The sequence below is a fragment of the Gorilla gorilla genome, chromosome 4 (genome assembly GCF_029281585.2).
Source record: "Gorilla gorilla gorilla isolate KB3781 chromosome 4, NHGRI_mGorGor1-v2.1_pri, whole genome shotgun sequence".
In the NCBI taxonomy this organism is placed as follows: Eukaryota; Metazoa; Chordata; class Mammalia; order Primates; family Hominidae; genus Gorilla; species Gorilla gorilla.
Genome location: NC_073228.2, coordinates 94796214 through 94818416, shown reverse-complemented (window position 1 = coordinate 94818416; position 22203 = coordinate 94796214). Strand labels below are relative to the sequence as shown.

The 22203-nt window shown below is 37.4% G+C and overlaps 1 protein-coding gene across 7 annotated transcripts in view; it reads right to left on the bottom strand.

Annotated features, from left to right (window-relative positions):
- Window positions 1-22203, bottom strand: part of ADGRV1 (adhesion G protein-coupled receptor V1) — a 596887-nt gene that overhangs the window by 465945 nt on the left and 108739 nt on the right. For 6 of the 7 annotated variants that reach the window (XM_055387526.2, XM_055387529.2, XM_055387534.2 and 3 more), the window contains 10 exons: window positions 19876-20052; window positions 18364-18544; window positions 17154-17356; window positions 16378-16507; window positions 12956-13036; window positions 11131-11270; window positions 8331-8940; window positions 6566-6781; window positions 2495-2710; window positions 1525-1769 (listed from right to left, as the gene is read on the bottom strand). In XM_055387526.2, coding sequence (XP_055243501.2) covers window positions 1525-1769; window positions 2495-2710; window positions 6566-6781; window positions 8331-8940; window positions 11131-11270; window positions 12956-13036; window positions 16378-16507; window positions 17154-17356; window positions 18364-18544; window positions 19876-20052 — 2199 coding nt within the window. The remainder of the gene's footprint in view (window positions 1-1524; window positions 1770-2494; window positions 2711-6565; window positions 6782-8330; window positions 8941-11130; window positions 11271-12955; window positions 13037-16377; window positions 16508-17153; window positions 17357-18363; window positions 18545-19875; window positions 20053-22203) is intronic. The other variant, XM_055387527.2, reaches the window with a different exon arrangement.

The following is a 22203-nucleotide window of genomic DNA, read 5'->3' as shown; positions in this document are numbered from 1 at the left end:
GGAAAAAAATCAAACATATACATACAAGTACAAGAACAAAATGGAATGAAATATAAATGGACTAAAAGAAACTCCCCCAATTACACTTACAAACCCAGCATGTAACAGAATAACCCATCATCAACATTTAATAATAGAACCTAGTTATATATAAGACATACAGGCTGTTTAAACTCCTTAATATTGTTATATAATCATGTGACTCGATTTTAATATCCCTGTTTATGTTTACCATTTCAATAATAGGACTTTTACGTCCTATACCTTTTTAAAAAAAAATCTGAAATATACATTTTAATGCAGCGTTAATATACTATGCTTTATTTCCCACATTATCTTAAACAAAATTATTCGACAAAATTTAAAACAAAAACATACTGTAATGCCACCTAAATTTAGAGAGAAAAAAACAGAAATTTTTTTATGTGCTAATGAATATCTAATATTTTAGAAGTGAAAAATGGCACAATTAGCATTCAAAATAAATTTTATGAACTTCTATAAAATGTTATACTATTAAAGAATAAATGCTATCAAAAGTAATTTTATGAGATCTAAATGTTAATACTTGAATTTCATACAATAAAATTATCTTCAGCCAATGTATGTTAGTGATTAACTTTTCCACTGATACTGTACTTATATTTGCTACCTTGCTGCTTCATCAGGAAAAGGAAATATCAGGAAGATGCATCTCGCATGGCATTTTTCATATAGTAAGTTCTCAACAATGGTTGAAGAATAAGTGAATGAATGAATGAATGAATGAAAAACCACAATAATACTTAAGATTGACTGGCTCACACCCAAGCCAAAAGGGAGTATAAATATAAGTTAAGAGTTTATACAGAACAGGCTGGGCACGTTGGCTCATGCTTGTAATCCCAGCACTTTGCGAGGCTGAGGCAGGTGGATCACCTGAGGTCAGGAGTTCGAGACCAGCCTCGCCAACGCAGTGAAACTCCGTTTCTATTAAAAATACAAAAATTAGCCAGGCATGGTGGCGTGCGCCTGTAATCCCAGCTACTCGGAAGGCTGAGGCAGGAGAATCCCTTAAACCCGGGAAGCATAGCTTGCAGTGAGCCGAGATCATGCCACTGCCCTCCAGCCTGGGCGACAAGTGCAAAACTCCATCTCAAAAAAAAAAAAAAGAAAAAAGAAAAAAGAGTTTATACAGAACAAATGTATTATAAATTAAGACATATATATGTGTATATACATATATATATGTGTATATACATATATATATATGTATTTAACCTTTTAACCAAAATGTTGAACAATGCAAGGTAATTGTACAAAAAAGTCTTATAGTAGTAAACTGGCATATGTATACAATCTATTTCTAGAATATTCCTGCTTTTGTCAACTGTAAGGATCACTTTCACACTAGCATAGTTTGAACATTCTTGCAGGAATAATTTATTTGACATCCTCTCCAAAATGTCACAACAGCCATCTGTTCTAGTCACTATAGATACGGTATGATTTACAGTGTCATTCTATACTAGCCAGTCCTCTCACCTCTTCAATCTCCGGAACGTCGTCAGCCAGGACCTCTAACAACAAGGTTTGAATGGTTTCCCCAGGGGCAAAGGTCACATTACCTGAGACAACTCGCAGGTCGCCAGTAGCAAGCTGTCCATTAATGGTGGCAACCCACTGAACAGTAACATTGCCGAGTGTCCCAGAATTTCGAATTATTGGCAGGTTTACCTTCACTGAGTTAAACTCAGGTTCCTCTACAATAAGTTTAGTAATCTGAAAACCTGAAGGGTAGACAGAGAAGAGTTCATTTCAAATACAAAGTGAAACAGAGATAACAGTTAACCAAGCACCATCCTATAGTGGATTCTCTTCCCCCTTAAGCAATCTAAGTAGCTATAACCCACAAAAACCAGAGTAACATGCTGTGATACAAATTGGTCTGCTCTGCCAAAATTTCCAAATTATTTTTCACTGTGATAGAAGTAGAAACCACAAAGCCCTTGGGGCTCAAGTCTATACCAGACATGAGTAACAGGTCCAGTGAGCACAGAAGCTGATTGCACAGTGCAAGCCTGCTCCAGAGGGGCAGTTGCTATTTGGTTCCCATGACTGATGTTATGCAGGAAAGGGAACTTGATATTGCCACATTTCCTATTTATCAAGAAAGCCCAGAAATCCAAATTTTTGTGTAAATTTCTATAAATTAAATTATTTTTCTAAAGAATTGCCTAAGACTCACAAAACACATATAGGAGCCAGGTCACACCCTAAAGCCAATAGTTCGAGACTTCTCCACATATGCTAAGAGATTGATTTAATTTCTTTTTTAAACAATCACTAACGACTGCCAATGACTGTGTACAGATGTCCTATACGTCAGTAACAGCAGGTTAAGAAAGAAAACATGATCAGATCAATTCTGAGTCTCCAAAAGTAAAGAAAAGATCATTATCTATGATCTATACATACAGACAAGTCAAAGAGAGACACAAATTAGTCTTCATACCAAATAATCCATAGGGGTCATCAGAGGCCTCAATAATAATGACTGCCTCTGTTAAAGCCCCTAGTCTGGCTCCTCCTGTTGTTTCATCCATCAGTTGCACAAGAAAAGATTCTTCCAGTTCAGGATAGATATCATTAATGATATATATTGGCACGGCTTTACTGGTTTCCCCTTCTAGCAAGACCACATCTGATGAAGCTATACTATAATCTTCACCTGAAAAGACCAAAAGTAAAATGCTAAGACTTCTAAAATATGATCAAAACATTCCATATACTAGGGAAAAACTATTAGGTAACAAACTTTATGGATCTACTTGGAAATACTTTTTTGAGGATATTGACTACATTTATTCTAAGCAAGAAGACTTTTATGCCTCTCAGTAGAAAAATGGGTTTGACAATGTCATAAAATAACGAAAAAGACTTCCTAGGGGTGCTCAAGTTCATTCCTTCACTTTCAGAAAGATGTATACCTATTTGGTCTATTTATATAAATAGAGAGAGAATCATTCATTACAAGATAGGCCCCCTTAACTACAAGAAAAAAAATGTGTACTTTTAGAAAAAAGAACAGAACTAGAATTGTAATGCCACTGGAAAGATAAATTATACCACTGCACAGATATGGGAACACTAGCATCATCAATGATACAGCTGGACATGAAAAGACTTTCTTGCATAGATTGAAAGTCGCTACTGAGTACTGCTCAGGATGGCAGGGGAGAAAAAAAAAAAAAAAGGTGGGTGGGGAAAGGAGGGGCGCTTCATGTGAAGACTGAGGACTAATTTCTTAGAACACTGACGAATCCCCACCATCTGTCAGTGTGTGAGGCCCTCTACAGGCAGCCAGGTATTCCTAGGAGCTGCCCCAGCCTACACCAGTTAGGTATTAGATGGGCCTGGTTTATTGTCTTTTCAAGCAAGTATTATGTCCAGTTGATTTATTTTTTTAAAATCAAGCACAGTATCCCATCCATACACATTCCTGTTCCTCTGAAAGCACACTAGAAAGATTCTAATTGAATAGTTCTCAGGCAAATCTCCCTCTGGATGCTGGGACAGCACTATCAAAGTAGGCAGTCTTATATATACATCTGGCAATAAAGTCATTTTCTTATATATAAAATAATTAATACTAACTGTTGCCCCTTCCTTGCTCTTCACAAATAAATAAGCAAGAAGATAAAGGGATCCAGAGACAAGGCTGTTGCCAAGCACTGAAAGCATGTAGCTGCCCATTTTCCCTGCATTCCTCAGCAGTCATTTACAAGTGAATCCCTTTCAAAAATGAGGAGTACACTCAGAGAAAACCAGTGATTTCCTCAGTTTACTTTTCATTGATTTGTGCATATTTTGGTCATCATAGCTTTCAAATTCATAGATAATTAGGCCAAAACTTTTTGCAAAGTCTACAAGTTCAGTGTCATACATAAAAACTCCACCAGCACTTTGGGAGGCCAAGGTGGGTGGATCATGAGGTCAAGAGATCGAGACCATCCTGGCCAACATAGTAAAATCCCATCTCTACTAAAAATACAAAAATTAGCTGGGCATGGTGGCACACGCCTGTAGTCCCAGCTACCCGGAAGGCTGAGGCAGGAGAATCTTGAACCCGGGAGGCGGACATTGCAGTGAGCCAAGATCACACCACTGCACTCCACCCTGGGTGACAGAGCAAGACTCCATCTCAAAACAAAACAAAATTGTAAAATCAACATATGGCTAGCCAGTTTTCCCAGCACCATTTATTAAATAGGGAATCCTTTCCCCATTGCTTGTTTTTCTCAGGTTTGTCAAAGATCAGATAGTTGTAGATATGCGGCATTATTTCTGAGGGCTCTGTTCTGTTCCATTGATCTATATCTCTGTTTTGGTACCAGTACCATGCTGTTTTGGTTAGTGTAGCCTTGTAGTGTAGTTTGAAGTCAGGTAGTGTGATGCCTCCAGCTTTGTTCTTTTGGCTTAGGATTGATTCGGCGATGTGGGCTCTTTTTTGGTTCCATATGAACTTTAAAGTAGTTTTTTCCAATTCTGTGAAGAAAGTCATTGGTAGCTTGATGGGGATGGCACTGAATCTATATATTACCTTGGGCAGTATGGCCATTTTCACGATATTGATTCTTCCTACCCATGAGCATGGAATGTTCTTCCATTTGTTTGTATCCTCTTTTATTTCCTTGAGCAGTGGTTTGTAGTTCTCCTTGAAGAGGTCCTTCACGTCCCTTGTAAGTTGGATTCCTAGGTATTTTATTCTCTTTGAAGCAATTGTGAATGGGAGTTCACTCATGATTTGGCTCTCTGTTTGTCTGTTATTGGTGTATAAGAGTGCTTGTGATTTCTGTACATTGATTTTGTATCCTGAGACTTTGCTGAAGTTGCTTATCAGCTTAAGGAGATTTTGGGCTGAGACAATGGGATTTTCTAGATATACAATCATATCATCTGCAAACAGGGACAATTTGACTTCCTCTTTTCCTAATTGAATACTCTTTATTTCCTTCTCCTGCCTAATTGCCCTGGCCAGAGCTTCCAACACTATGTTGAACAGGAGTGGTGAGAGAGGGCATCCCTGTCTTATGCCAGTTTTCAAAGGGAATGCTTCCAGTTTTTGCCCATTCAGAAAAACTGGCTAGCCATATGTAGAAAGCTGAAACTGGATCCCTTCCTTACACCTTATACAAAAATTAATTCAAGATGGATTAAAGACTTACCTGTTAGACCTAAAACCATAAAAACCCTAGAAGAAAACCTAGGCATTACCATTCAGGACATAGGCATGGGCAAGGACTTCATGTCTAAAACACCAAAAGCAATGGCAACAAAAGACAAAATTGACACATGGGACCTAATTAAACTAAAGAGCTTCTGCACAGCAAAAGAAACTACCATCAGAGTGAACAGGCAACTTACAAAATGGGAGAAAATTTTCGCAACCTACTCATCTGACAAAGGGCTAATATCCAGAATCTACAATGAACTCAAACAAATTTACATGAAAAAAAACAAACAACCCCACCAAAAAGTGGGCAAAGGATATGAACAGACACTTCTCAAAAGAAGACATTTATGCAGCCAAAAAACACATGAAAAAATGCTCATCATCACTGGCCATCAGAGAAATGCAAATCAAAACCACAATAAGATACCATCTCACACCAGTTAGAATGGCAACCATTAATAAGTCAGGAAACAACAGGTGCTGGAGAGGATGTGGAGAAATAGGAACACTTTTACACTGTTGGTGGGACTGTAAACTAGTTCAACCATTGTGGAAGTCAGTGTGGCGATTCCTCAGGGATCTAGAACTAAAAATACCATCTGACCCAGCCATCCCATTACTGGGTATATACCCAAAGGACTATAAATCATGCTGCTATAAAGACACATGCACACGTATGTTTATTGTGGCACTATTCACAATAGCAAAGACTTGGAACCAACCCAAATGTCCAACAATGATAGACTGGATTAAGAAAATGTGGCACATATACACCATGGAATACTATGCAGCCATAAAAAATGATGGGTTCATGTCCTTTGTAGGGACATGGATGAAATTGGAAATCATCATTCTCAGTAAACTATTGCAAGAACAAAAAACCAAACACCGCATATTCTCACTCATAGGTGGGAATTGAACAATGAGAACACATGGACACAGGAAGGGGAACATCACACTCTGGGGACTGTTGTGGGGGAGGGGGAGGGGGGAGGGATAGCTTTAGGAGATATACCTAATGCTAAATGACGAGTTAATGGGTGCAGCGCACCAGCATGGCACATGTATACATATGTAACTAACCTGCACATTGTGCACATGTACCCTAAAACGTAAAGTATAATAATAAAATAAAAATAAACATAAAAAAATTGTAAAATCAAGCGAGACTCCATCCCAAAAAAAAAAAAAAGACTCTAGATTTGTCCCTTGAAAAAGATACAAGAGTATTTCTAGTTTTCTAGTTGATTATCCTAATTGCAACTTTGAGAGGCTGTGTTAATCAAGGACACGTGTCCCTCTGTGTGTACGTCCCTCTGTATGTACTGCTTTTTAGATGTCTTTTCTTACCAGCTATTGCATTTATTGGCACAGCTTTAAACTTCACAGAGACATCTGCAAATGCTCCTCCTGTTCTAGTCACATTGATAATGGGTCCAACATGATTTTCTGCCACTCGGACAATTGGTGCTGAGAGCTGAAGAGTTCCAAATGCATCATCATTGGCAATGATAATTAGTTGCGCAACAGTTTCTACCTTAGGCCCAAGACGTGGAGAATTTGGAACTGAAAGACAGAAGATCCAAATAGAACACAGAAAGCTATCAAAATTCTAAGAACTGTCCAAAAGTCATCAAGAAACCTCAGCAAGATTCCATCAGCCAAATAGGATTCTCATTTGAGGTTTTCCCTCTACTATTTATTTTATTTATTTATTTATTTATAGAGATGGAGTCTCTATCACGCAGGCTGGAGTGCTGCAGTGTAGTGGCACCATGTTGGCTCACCACAACCTCCGCTTCCTGACTTCAAGCAATTCTCCTGCCTCAGCCTCCCGAGTAGCTGGGACCATGCCTGGCTAATTTCTTTTATATTTTAGTAGAGATGGGGTTTCACCATGTTGCCCAGGCTGGTCTTGAACTCCTGAGCTCAGGCAATCTGCCTGCTTTGGCCTCCCAAAGTGCTAGGATTACAGGCGTGAGCTACCGCGCCCAGCCCTACTATTTATATTTAAGAATATTTAAGAATATGTATTGTTTAATATGCACCAGCATTAATCTAGACATTCAGGATTCAAAAATAAACTAAACAGAATGTCCCTGCTCTAGTGTAGCTTACATTCTAGAGAAATTTTTATTATAGAATTTATAACAAAAGAACAGCTACCTACAGAAATATTTTAATATGTGTTGAAAAGTTATCGAAAAGGAAAAAATCATTAGAGTATAATTAATCATCACCTTACATAATATTACAACAGAATGATGCTCTTCTAATTAGTTCACTGTGCCATTAAAACAAAACTGCATTTCAGTTACAAGATTGAGTAGGAAACTAATTTAGTTCCTTGACCTCAAAAACTAGCTGCAAATCATCATACTCTAAATTACTGCCTCTTTAACTGCTTCGCCTTCTTCCCTGACAAACCTGTTCTGCACGGCCCATTCTTAATTAATACTGTCACTGAACTACTTTGTTACTATGGTCTGAAGGTTTGTGTCCTCCTGCCTCAAAATTCATATATTTAAATCCTAATCCCAGTGGTGACAGTATTAAGAGGTGGAGCCCTTGAAGGTGATTAGGTTAAGGAGTTGAGGCCCTTGTAAATGGGGTTAGTGCCCATGTAAAAGAGGCCTGAGACAGACAGCGACCCCTCAACCCTCCACAAGGCCCAGGAAGCAGACTCTCACCAGGCACTGAATCTGCTGGCACCTTAATCGTGGCACTTCCCAGCCTCCAGAACTATGAGGAAAAATGTCTGTTGTTTCTAAGCCACCCAGTTTATGGCAGTTTGTTACAGCAACCCCAGTGGATGAATCCACTCATCCAGAAATCAGAGGCAGCCTCAAGACTACATCAACCTCATTATAATAGAGTGTGCTAGATAATTTTAAAGTTCCCGTCTTACTTTCTACTGACTTTTAAAACATAATTTCTAAGAAAAAAATGTGTCTGGCTTCCAGTTACCTTACAGGTAAACTGTTGTAAGAGGACATTTTCAAAGTTAGAGTTTACTATTTTTTATAGAATTTTTTATCAAATAAAATTTAAAACTGATTGTTTCAGGATTCTGATAGCTAATAATAATAATAATAACACACTAAGGGATACTTACTTGAACGACTCTGTACTTTCGCTATTAAAGTAGAGTTGAGTAGTTCGATAAAGACAGATTCGGACCTTTCTGGCTCATCATCATCCAAAATTGAAATCGCTATTGTTGCCTCACTCTGATTAGCTCCAAAAAGAGCAAATCCAGAAGCTGGTATATAGTCTCTTCCTTGAGTTGCTCTCGCTAAATTAGGTGGAAAATAAGGTGGTTTTTCCATATCATCTAGTGTTGCATATGAGACAAGGACTTTTCCCATGAGGCCTTTCAACCTTATTATTGATAGTGTGATGTTCTGGGTTGCTTCCTCAACTTTAACAGGTCTGTTTTTCTCAGAAAAAATGAATACCCCATATGGATCATCACTAGCCAAAACTGTTAACGTGGCATTAATATGAGCTCCCAAAGAACCACTGGAAACACTGAGGATTGACAAAGAGAATGCCTTATCCAGTTCTGGGTCTTCGTCAGGCAATATCTCCACAGTGATATTGGCGCTCATCTGCCCAATCTCAAATGTGATGTTGCCAGAGGTGAAGGCGAGATCACCATCAGGATCAGAGTCTATGTTCCAATGCAAAGTCACTGGAGACAGAGTTCCATGATGTCTTATAACCTACAAAATACTTAATATTAAAATCTATTAAAAGAGAGATTAAAGCCAGTTACTTAGAGGCTTATACATTAATGATAGCAGCACAATTTTATTTTATATAAGTTCTTCTCCAGACTACAAGACTGCTGCAGGCAGGGGTCATATACTATCCATCTTTGAAGGCCCACAGAGAGTCTTACAAATAGAGAATATTTAAAAAGTGACTATGCTGAGTGCAGTGGCACATGCCTGTAGTCCCAGTTATTCAGGAGACTGAGACAGAAGGGTCCCTGGAGCCCAGGACTTCGAGGCTGCAGTCAGCTATGATGGTGTCACTGCACTCCAGCCTGGGCAACACAGCAAGACTCTATCTCTTAAAAAAAAATAAATAAAACACAATTGAAATTTCAAAGGTGATTGTTGCATGAAACTATAAATTGATGAAAAAAACATAGCTTCTATTTAAATTATAACTATCTTTTGTGTATCTTTTATTTTATGCCCAATAAATTAAATGTGATTAACAACGTATTACATTCAGGCACACTCATAAAATTTTCAAAATCACTGCAAAAATGGTATATATTTCATTGCAAGGAATGTATAAATGGTGTTTTTCTGAAAAGTGATCTGTAAAACTCATTTTAAAACAAATCACATTTACTTTTATCTTCAATATATTATGTAAACAAACTCATCAAAAAACATATTTGACCCAAAGTATAAGAAAATACATTTAAGAAGGAAGATATGCTTTTGTCAATAATATGTTAAGAATGAAAAGCTTAAAAATTTCTCCAAGTAAATCCCAACTAAGAGTAATTTTTATTTATTCTTGAAATATGATGGTTACATCAAAATAAAATTTAGAGACAGTAATTTTATAAAAGTTGATCCTTTCCCTTAATGCTTTTTTTTATCTTTCCTGAGTCATTAGTTATCCTTTCTAAGGTGTTGAATTTATCACACAACAGTTTATTGAAAATCTGCCATAATAGTACAGAAGGACATGTTTGAGTGATATTTCTTCATTATTCATATGGAAGCTGAGCAAGCAGCTAGCTCCTGTGAGTCACTGAACAATGAATCCTTCTTAATTTCTACTGGAACAAAGCAGAGTAGGCACACAAACACACACATCATATAGAGTTATTGTTATTGCCAGTTCACCCATATTTTAGATTTTCTTTCCTTATGGGAGAGAGACAGGATAGGATTGCACTTCACCCACTGACATTAGGCACAGCCAGGAGACCTGCTTTGATCAAGGAAGTTAAGTAGAAATGATGTAAATCACTTCCAGAAAGAAGCTATAAGAGCTGGTATGCCGTTCTTCACATCCACATTTCCCTCCGCCAAGAAGATAAAAGCACCTGCTGAGATATAGCCTTGGTGCCTAAAGTGACTAATAATCAGAGCCCCTTGCTAACTTAAGTTGGACATATACATACTATGAATGAAAAACAAATCTTTTCCAGCACTTTGAGAGGCCAAGGCGGGTGGATCACCTGAGGTTGGGAGTTTGAGACCAGCCTGACCAACATGGAGAAACCCCGTCTCTACTAAAAATACAAAATTAGCTGGGCGTGGTGGTGCATGCCTGTAATCCCAGCTACTTGGAAGGCTGAAGCAGGAGAATCGCTTGAACCCAGGAGGCGGAGGTTGTGGTGAGCTGAGATCACGCCATTGCACTCCACTGGGCAACAAGAGCGAAACTCCGTCTCGAAAAAAGAAAGGAAGGAAGGAAGGAAGGAAGGAAGGAAGGAAGGAAGGAAGGAAGGAAGGAAGGAAGGAAGGAAGGAAGGAAGGAAGGGAGGGAGGGAAGAAGGGAGGGAAGAAGGGAGGGAGGGAGGGAGGGAGGAAGGCAATTCTTTGTTGTACCAGCCATTGATATTTTAGAGATGTTTGTTACCACAGCCTATCTGAACAAACAGAAAAATCTATGTAAGATAAATACTTGTAGTACAGCTCCATTATCTTCCTTAAAGGGTCAAGGATCTTCAGAATTAAACAATGACTCCATGTGCAATACTAAAGACAAAAATAAATGCCAAACAACTGTTCGATCACCAATTTGTATTGCCTGTGCCAATAGGCTCATTCCCCTCGGCCTACACAAAAAAAGGAAAGCATAAAACACACTTTCATAGCACAGTACAGTTTTTAAAACAACAGAAAGTGTCTAGGAATGAAGGAAGAAAATGTACTCACATTTAATGTAACAGTGCTATACCCATCTTCTGGTTCAGTTCCACTGACAAAGAGTGACTCAGGGCTAAATTCAAATACGCCATGAGCGTGGTCAGAGGCTGCAATTGTCACTAGAATTTGGGAAGCCACTCCTAGACTGGCTGCATGAACAAGTTCCAACAAATAGAAAAAAAAAAATGTTGATCAGTAATTTACAAATCAAAGGAAAAGCCAAGGAACAACTTTCTGAAAAGAGTCCTTCCATTCATTGAGTACATTCTAATTTGTTTTAGAAAGAAAGGCAGACACAAATGGGTGCCACACATATTCATGCTTTTATGACCTTTCTCTACTTTGGCACCAACGTGATGTACAAGTGCTGCATAAGCACTTGGAGATGAATAAGGAAAACTTGTTTTTCTTTTTCTTCTCTATGAAAGAGAACATTCTTCCACACAGAGTATATGAGGAAGGTCTCCCACGACCTTTCTGACCTCAAAAGAACTTGAGCCAAAATGACTCTTACCTTCATGAAATAATAAGTAGTTTCCCATTCTGGCCGAACAGATTCTTGGTTTCCAATGTGCATGAATTCTAGGCCTATTTTTTCATCATGTGATGATACTATAAATCTATCTCTCCTGATCCTAAATAGTCCCATTCTGTAGCTAAAAAGATGCCATTATCTAAAGCAGCATTTAAGATTTTCCTAAAAAGTATGTTCAAATTTTATGTTGCATTAATGTCTACAGACTAGAAAATGAACAATTCTAAAAGTAATAGCGTAATTAACTACAGAGGTTGCATTAGGCACTGATGGAAGTTAGGAATGAAGGCAGTGAAATCATGAGTTCTGACACTAAAATATAAAATCTGACATTGTGAAAAAAGAAGGATTTGAGGATTAGAAAATGCTCTTCTTCAAGAAACAAATATTCTAAGTACGCTTTTCATATATGAAAAAAATATTTGAGGTAAAAAGCTGAATCATGTTTGTATATAAATCTACTTCAAAAGGCATCCTCTTTTCAATATCACCTTCAATAATTGCCAACTATCCTTCCATTTATTTTCTTCCTTATTTATTTTTCCCATTTGTTTCTTTCTTTTTTTTTTTTCTTTGAGACAGAGTCTTGCTCTGTCACCCAGTCTGGAGTGCAGTGACGCAATCTTGGTTCACTCAACCTCCGCCTCCTGGGTTCAAGAGCCTCCTGGGCTCTTGCCTCAGCCTCCTGAATAGCTAGTATTACAGGCACATGTCACCACGCTTGGCTAATTTTTGTATTTTTAGTAGAAACGGGGTTTTACTATGTTGGTCAGGGTGGTCTGGAACTCCTGAGCTCAGGTGATCAGCCCACCTCGGTCTCCCAAAGTGCTGGGATTACTCCCCATTTGTTTTGATTACATTTTACATATAAGGATTCATAGTTCTTTTTGTACAGAGAATAAGTGTGATGTATTTAAAATGAAAATACAAATTTTCTATTGACCTCTTTTTACGTATTCGAAGCTATGTAAAATGTTTCCAAACAACCATTTTTATAAATGACATTCAAGTGAAATTTCTATCACAATTAGAATCAGGAAACTACATTAGGTTCATACAAGAAGGAGAGTCTGGGTTTTGGAAGCAGAAAGGGATGTGATTCTGACTTGATCCCTTTCTAGCTGGGTGACTACAACATGCAGGAAATCATACTTCATAAAGTTTCTGTGACAGTTAATAAGATAAAATATGTAAAGGACCTAAACATAGTAGGTGTCAATAAGTGGTTAGTATTGTCTCTAAAATGAGAAGTTAAAATAAAAACCTATAATAGTAAAGGACCTTAGAAAAACTGCTTACCATGTTTGTGAATAGTTGGAAGGAAGAATTCCATGTCCCCATCACCACTACCACTTCCATCAACCCTAAAGAATTCAGCTACTTCACAAGGAGACACAGAGACACAACCCACACAACACACATTGACACAATGAGAAAATTGAGAGGTCTTAAAACATATCAAGCAAAGAGGAAAATGCAGTAATATTCACCCAATAACATGCATTCTTCCATAAGAAATGGATCATTTTAAATAGTAGAACTATAGCACCAGTCAAGCTACCAAATTATCAAAATTTCATTCACAGTTTCATGAAATACTCCATGTAGACTATAACTGTTACTTCCCATTTCTGTCAATCTAGTATTATTTTTAAATTTCCACTTTTTTACACCAACGTAAATTATTTTCTAATATCTTAGATATTTAAAATATATTTATCTGATTATATAATCATATGCTTAGGCCTAATATGCCTGTGATAATCACCTTACCATTCACAACGACCAGTTCAATATTGAGAAATGTATCTAACCTTTCCTTCCATCCACACATTCAAATCCCCACCACATTTATTTACCATTCTCAAACTTGATCACCCTCTGGCCACTGGCATTGTGGAAAGAGTCCTAGACAAGCCACCTAACAATTCTGCTTTCCTGGTTGTGAAAGATGCCAGCTGTAAAAATTTCAGCAAATCACTAAACTTCTTGGTATCTCAGTTTCCTCACCTATGAAAGATGCTGTCTTTTATTATAGAAATGTTGTTGCTATGGGTTGAATGTGTTCCCCAAAGTTCACATGTGGGAAATTTAATCGCAAATGCAACCGTGTTGAGAATTGGGACCTGTAAGGGGTGATCAGGTCATGACACCTCTGCCCTCATGAATAAATTAATGTTGTTATCCTGGGAGTGGGTTCATTATTGCAAGAATGGGTTTCTTGTAAAAGCAAGTTCAGCCCTCTCTTGCCCTCTCATATGCATTCTCTGACCATGTGGAGCCTTCCACTACGTGATTATGTATCTAGAATGCCCTAAAAGATGCAGCCCCCCAGTCTTGGACTTTCCAGCCTCGAGAACCATGAGCCACGTAAACTTCTATTGCTTATAAATTGCCCAGTCTGTGGTATTCTGTTACAGCAGCATGAAATGGACTAAGAGTTGTAAAGATCAAATAAAATAATGGAAAATAAATAATATCATCAAAATATAAAATATGAAGTACTTTGGCAATAATAAAGAGAAAGTGGTTACACCTTTCCCTCTAATACATCTTGTACCCCAACCATTATTTTACCAAATGTTTGCAAACAAAGAAGATAGGAAGGGCAGTGATGATAGCAATAGAAAAAAAGGGGAGTAAAAATAGCAAAGCCACATCCATACATATACGCTTCTACCCATATCCTTGATTGACATGCTAGTGTAAGATCTGCCCTCTCTTTTCCTTTTGCCCTGTGTTTTTGCCTGTCAATAGGATGGGAATATACCAGACATGAGAATGTATGGCACCCAGAACCTGAAATCATCATACAGATCCAAAAGGCAAAATGGATTTGCAGCAAATATCTGGTACATGGCTTTGCTCCCACATTATCCAGAAGTCATAAAAAAGAAGTTCAACACCATATATACTTTGGCTAGCGTAAAACATCTATTCAGGTTGTGGCTACCTTATGTAGAATCATCAGTTTCATCAGTTTTATAGTCAAAAAGCATGAAATAAGTCCTTGACTCTCCAAAGAATTAAGCTCTATAAGCTACTTGACATGTTAGACAGTCCCTACATATGAGTCCAGGAGTAGAGGTCATTGTATAAATTCCTTTTCCTCCAATCCCAACTCACTGAGGGATAAATCAGATTCTCGGCCACTATTGCTTCCTACGAAACTGCAAGGTTGGTTTTCTAGTGAGTATTCAAGTCCAATTAATATATAACAATGCATATTCTAGAGATATGGGGAGAAGTTTCTCAATAATATAACAAGTGTCACTATAAGTGGTCATATGATCACAAGTATTATTATCATCTCAATAACATTTCATGTACAATTATTAATCAGTATTAGCTCATGGTCACTAACATTTTCTCTTTCTATTACATAAGGATTTTTGGCTTTAAGTGATACAAAGGGCAACTTTTCAAATATTTTATAGTAACCTTTTTAGTAATGCAAATAGTGATTTGGAGATGCAAGGACTTGTCTCTGGAAGACAAGAAAAGCTGGTATTTTTATATGCCACCTACTAGACAGCACATTTCTACTGTTTTATGCATTCAACCAAGCTCAGCACTGTTTAACCATTTCCCTGCTCCCAAACACTGGCTTGGTCTCCTTGCTCTTACCCGAGATTTGGGAACACAGGAAAGAAAAATTTTTGCATATTTACCCAAAATATCTACTTTATACATAAAGACAATTTTCATATCTCAGTCCTACCAATTTTTCCTTTGGATGGCTTACGTACTATGGCTTTCTTCATCAAAATAATAAATAATAATAATGAGGTAATGATAGCAGGTTTTGTAATGAAAGGGACTGTCCTGATAAACACCATATCATCTCTCAATTTCTCGTACTTATAAAGGTAATTAACAATGCATATTGTATGTATTCCATAACACTCCCAGTAGCACCTGATAAACACATTAACACTTTTGCAAAGTATTCCATCTAATTGGGATACATATTATCAATAGCCTCACTTAGCGCAGATGAGTTTTGTCATGAAATAAGTTTGACTCCGATAACCCTTGATAATCAGAGCTTTCTGAATAGCAGAACTGAAGTTAAGGTATTGTTGACTTCTTTTATTAATAATCAACTCATTATAGATCATCCAAAAGGACCAGATTTTACAGCGTTATATCTGTTGATAGATCTAGCAGAGCTACAGCAAAAAACAGAAAAGAGAGAGGTGACCTTAGGGGAACCTACCATGAATGAAAACTGTAATTTGGTGACTTAGTACACTTATACTTTTCACTCTAAAAGCACACCTCTTCTAGAAAAATATCAGTGGCTAATAATAAGGGGGAAAAATAGCACAAACATGCTGTCCATATAATAAACAGAGATATTACTCAGAATTAACCAAACCTCATAGCGAAAGCATATCAATGTGAAACTATGAGTTGAATATTAATTTCTAAAACTAATTCTAAAAGTTTAGGTAAAGAGGAAAATTTTCTTTTTACCAAGAAAGGGATTATCAATCAAAAATGATTGATATAGATTATATTACCATATATATTACGGTATATATTATCACGTATCTTAAGCAATTATTAACTTTCAGGCTGCTCTCTTCAAAAACTAATAATTTACTCATTTATTTAAGTAAGATTAATTCAAAGGAACTTACTTCCCTAAAGGAATCTACTTTCATCAGCATGGGTAGACAAGCAAATATTTAACATTTTTGAATCACCAGCCTTACCTCCTCCTTCCAAGTTTAACAACTCAACTTTAAAAGATTTTTCCAGTTCAGGAATAGAATTATCAGTGATGTTTATGGAAATGTATTTATATCTTTCTCCTGGTTGAAATTCTAATGTGCCAGCAACATTCTGAAATATAAAAGACTGATCCATTAGATTACAATCATTCTGTATATGAATAGATTACAATCATTCTGTATACAAATTTGTAAAATCAGAATGTTTGTTATATCCCAAATTATTATAAATGCTAAGAAGACAAGTAAAATACAAAATTGAAAACACTTCAGTGTGTATGAATAATGTTCAATGTAAATTCTAAATAAATATTCTCCAATTAATTAGATAAAGTAGATTATTTCTTTTTTCTTTCTTTCTTTTCTTTTCTTTTTTTTATTTTTCTTTTTTCTTTTTTTATTTTAGAGACAGAGTCTCACAATGTCACCAAGGCTGGAGTGCAGTGGGGGGATCATAGCTCACTATAGCCTTGAACTCGTAGGCTCAAGCAATCCTCCTGCCTCAGCATCCAGAGTAGCTGCACCACCACACCCAGCTAATTTGTTTTCTCTTTTTTTGTAGAGAAAGTGACTTGTGACGTTGCCCATGCTGGTCAACAACTCTTGGCCTCAAGCAATCCTCTCGCCTTGGCCTCCCAAAGTGCTAGGATTACAGGCATGAGTCACTATGTTCCAGGTACAGTGTATATCCCTTCCAGAGAAGGATTATGTCTGTTTTACAAGTGCAAATACAACTTCAAAAGGACTGAGTGAACTACCTGGTAATCCTCAGGACTGAATGCTGTCAAGGACACTGTTCTAAATTCTGCAGTCACCCTTCCCAGAAGTCCCTGTGCACGGATGACCAATAACCTGATTTCTCCATCTTCCTCCTCCACAGTGATATGTGGAACGCTGCTTGCAGGCAGGGTCATTGCGTCCTCAGGCTGAGGAGGCAGCCCTGTGGAGAACTGCAGCAAGCCTAGTGGAGACAAAGGGGCCAGGGCATTGTCCCAACGAACTGTGCAAGAATTTCTTATTCAATTAAAGCGATCTTACACAATTATTTTGATCACCAGGCCAAAATTCTGAGGGCCTTTATTTAGAAAATATTTTAGCAAAGATTTAACTAACATGCTTTTGATACAGAATATGTTCATAAGCTTTCAGAATAATGAAAGTTAAATTGTTAATTTTCCATGTCTTTACTCAAAGAAAGCTTTTCTTCCCACAGCAGCATCAATAGCAGGAATACTGATACAGTTTTAAAATACATATTTTCTAACTTTTACTCATATTTTTTTAGACTCTCCAGAAATCATTCTAGAACATATGGTAGAACAGGTTAAATGGCACCTTAAAGGAGTTGCAACACTTAAAAATAAACAAATCAACAAACAAACAAAACCTAACTATGAAAACTAAAGGTGAAAAGCCTCTCAAGATTTCTACCCAAACCTTTTAACAGATGTTCTTGATTCATTCCCATAGAAGAAATATTATTTTTCAATACAGAAAACATTCTCAATTTACTAGGACAGACATCTGTGATAGTTCCCCAATTGAGAAAATTGTCACTATTAAGCATAAGACAAAAAGAAATTAATATAGAGTGATAGCTTCACTTCTTGAAGCTTAATAAAATATAAATTACAAAGTATTTCAATTACTTAGGTGTTAACAAATCACCATAGGATAATTATTAAATTAAAGAAATTTGATAGCTATGAACAGAAATACTTTGTTCCATTTTAAATAATCCTGCAAAAACTTTTCAAAACATATTATTGAAGTTTGGAAACTGATCTTTATATTTATCTCATAAACAATGTCTCTCAAAACAGTAGCATACAAGTTAAAGAGCTTAGAAATTAGGAGGTCTGAAGGCATTCTACTTCCGTCATTTGCAAAAAGTGCCTTAAGAAGTTCTTAACAAAACTAAGTACACCCAGAGAAGAGAGGATTTTTCTTGCAAAAGGAGCAGGTTACCATATGGATGATCACTAGCTTTGATGGTGATATCAGTCGTTTCCTTTTCAGGATCTATGCTTGCACCACTGGTAGGAGTTGAGCCTAGCTTCCCATCTCCAGGAATTGCAGAAACCAATGTCACACGGAAATACTCATTAAGTTCAGGAATATCATCATCAAGAACATATATATTCAGAACCTAAAAATATAAATATCCAGAGGCACTAAGCAATGAGGCATTTAGAAATTACTTACCAGAAGAAAATTCAAAAGGCAACTAAATTATATCTAAATGAAGTTACCACTTAAGACTTATTTCTGCACAAATTAAAACATTAAAACGTTGTGTGTGTGTGTGCATATGTGTGTATATAGACATATAAAGAGAAAGAGAAGTCTGAATAGATTAATTCCTTAAAAATAATGGATGCTGCTATAGTCTGAATGTCTTGTCCTCCTGTCCCCCAAATTCCTATGTTAAAGTCTAATCCCCAAAGTGGTGGTATTAAAAGATGGGGTTTTCAGGAGGTGATGAGGGCTTGAGGATAGAGCCCTCATGAATGGAATTAGTGTTGAGGGAGTTTGTTTGCCCCTTCCACCGTGAGGAGGGCATATTGAGAAGGCACCATATCTTTGAAGCAGAGTAAGCCCTCACCAGACACAGAATCTACAGGCACCCTGCTCTCAGACGTCCCAGCCTCCAAAACTGTGAGCAATAACTTTCTGTTGTTTATAAGTTACCCAGTGTAAGGTATGTTGTTATAGCAGTCCCAACAGACTAAGGCAGGTGCTGAGCAGTAGCATTTTCTGACAGTAGCCTATACATGCATCAGTATTACATCATATATGATATGTTGATTTATCAATATAATATCATATATTTTTTGTACCAAAGACCGTGGTATTACCAACATCAGGTAGAGACTTCCCAATTAAGAAACTGCATGTTCTATGATGAGATGTGATAGGATAAGAAGCAAGGGCAATGTATCTGTGGCTAGTGTCTGCCTAAGGAGAGCCTGACGTGCTCAGGAACAGTATTTTAGAAAGTAGATTCATAATGGGCCTTAGGAGTCCAGCACAAGCAATTAATCCAAAAAAAGTTATAAAAGGAATAGGAATAACTGAGCCATGCTCTACAAAATTTAATTCAAAATTTAAAGTGAAAAAACAATTTCTCCTTTCTTATTAATTAAACAAACACGTTTTGACATATGCAGTATGCTGGGGTTAGACATGGCCCCAGTCCCAATCTATCATAGGAGACAGATCCATAGGAAATCACTTAAAATCCAATGCAAAAATGTCATGATAAAGTTCTGTACAAAATAAAGTGATGAAGAAACTAACTCTACCTGGTAAAGGTTTTACAGCAGACATGTTTGAAGCAAATTCTAATGTATCAGTTACAGTTGTAAATAATAATGGGAAGCAACACTTCAAACAAAAGCTGCAAAGAAATTACAGAACAAACACTTCAGGAAAAGCTTTCCAGGAGGCTTTCAAAGGAACAAAAAAGGTAGGGTTTACCTCTGATCTCTGCCAAGGAAGGAATGTAATAGTTCCACTGGCATTAGCAAAGTCATCAATAAGGTAATTAATGCCATCAGTTTCAATCTGTGAAATGGTGTAAAAAACATGCACATAATCCAGAACTCCTCTGGTTCTCTCAACCACACAAGAAATGGTTGATCCCTCCTCTGCAATCTGAAATTGAATATAAATTATTAATAGGTGCAAGCAATTCAAATCAGTGACAAAATTACAATGCTTTCATGAAATCCTTTTACCATAAACTTAATTCTACAACTTTCTACCTCTCTAAAAGGGACTAACGAGGCCTCTGCATTCCCCCAGATAAACTTTGACTGCTAAGAAATATTTACAATCATTCATTTTCTCCCATTCCTTTATAGAGATAAATAAAGCAAAAAAGAATTATAATGTCTTAACTGCACAAGTAATTCATTCATTGATACCTCCTGTGTTCCAACCACTGTGCCATATGCTATGGTTGCAAAATAGTTTTTAATGCATAGTCCTTTCTCTGGATAAGTATAATTCTAAAGAGAAAGACAAACTTGCAATTTTATAATGGGCTCAGCACAGACAGACCAAATAGGGGTGGGGGTTAGGGGTAGAGGGTGGAACATGACATCAGACAGAACTTTCTAGGCACAGACATAAGAAGCAATATAGTATATTTGGTGGTATCATTTTGGTGGGGTGGCATGAAGTGCCAAATGGGGAGAGCCTTCAGAGATGCCTAGTGTGGGAACAACAGTCAGATCAAAGAGGGCATCTTATACCATGCTTAATATATTTGTTGGTGTTTTTATCATATAAACCTAGAGGTATGTTTTTCAAGTGGAAAATTTTTTATCTAAACACTTTAAGATAATGCTTTAAAACTCTATGGTGGAAGCAGTTGGAATATAATTTAGAGTAAGGCCTTCCTACTGTCAAATCCTCAGTCTCTCAATTCAATTTTATTTTTATGTTAGCAAATATATAGTTTGGAGAAAAAAGAACCAAAAATGAATACAGATAAAAATACAAGTTTTAATATATAAAATGCCATTCTGTATTTTTCATATGAACCATAAGCATCTCTGATCAGGATAAGATAGAGCCATTTTGGTACTGACATTTTGGAGAGGACAGATTTGGGATTTGTCTACAAACCGACAATAGTCGAAAGTTATCAATGAGTGTGGAGTCACCAGATGTTCCAGCAAATCCTCTGAGTTTCACTGAGCAGCAGCAACCTGGGTGTTCTCATGGTAAAGAGGATCGAGTACACCAGGGGCAACATTCTAACTCTTTTATTTGCCTGCTGGTCCATGGGCATGAGAGGCCCAAAACAACCAGGTGATAGGTCAGTGGGGCCCTCAGTTGTCTCCTAGCAGGCACATTCTTCCCCCAGCCCCACTGCCAGAACCAGAACTTTTAATCCAGTGGAGTCTAAAGTAGGAAACAAATTCAGGCAGTAGGTCACTAAAAGTAGCAGAGACAGGGGTCAGTCTCACTTTTACCTCCTGCTTCCTGAGCCTCTGCATTCTAGTTATTGGGGACACAGAAACAGATACCAGCCATTGAATGCACACACTGCATCCTGGAGGACAATACTTCAACCTTCCAAGAAGCTGTCCTTAAGCGAGCACTGTGCCTGGGTCTTCAACAGGCCATTAAATTGTATGAGGCCAGCTACTTCAGGTGACATGGTATATGGTGAGGCCAGTGAATCAGTCCTATCACTATGTACCCATTGCTACACCTCCTTCATATTAGTCCCTTTGAGGCCGTGTGATGCAGGTCTCCATGTGGTTAAAGCTGGCATTCTTTATGCCTTCAGATGATGGTGCTTGTATTAGGATGTATTAGGAGGCTAAAGTAAATACATTAGCCAAAGTATTAATTCCAATAAGAATGAACTGCTATTTCCTTTGGAGTGATAAAGTCTGGTTGGGATCAGTGTACCAGTAAATGGTTTATTGAGAAGTACTTAGCTTTGGTCTCTGCTGCTTGCTGTTTGGACATTCAGCAACCACCAGTTGCTACATCAGTCTTGGTAAGAGGGAGCTCATGCTGTCAAACCTATGCATAACCTCCATCCCTACCATCATGCTGTTAATGGCACTGTGGTGACAAAGGAGAGTCTGGCCGACATGCAACAGAGCCTCACTCTGATTTCACGGTTGTTGAGAACCTTTTGGGAAACACCACCTCATACTCAGTGTTAACTCCTGGCAATCTATTCACATGACTTCTCCCCAAACATCTTTGTCTCTAGTCTTGATTCTTCCAAGCCCCTCACCGATCAACTACACCATAAGCACTGCTCAGGGTTGAAGCAGT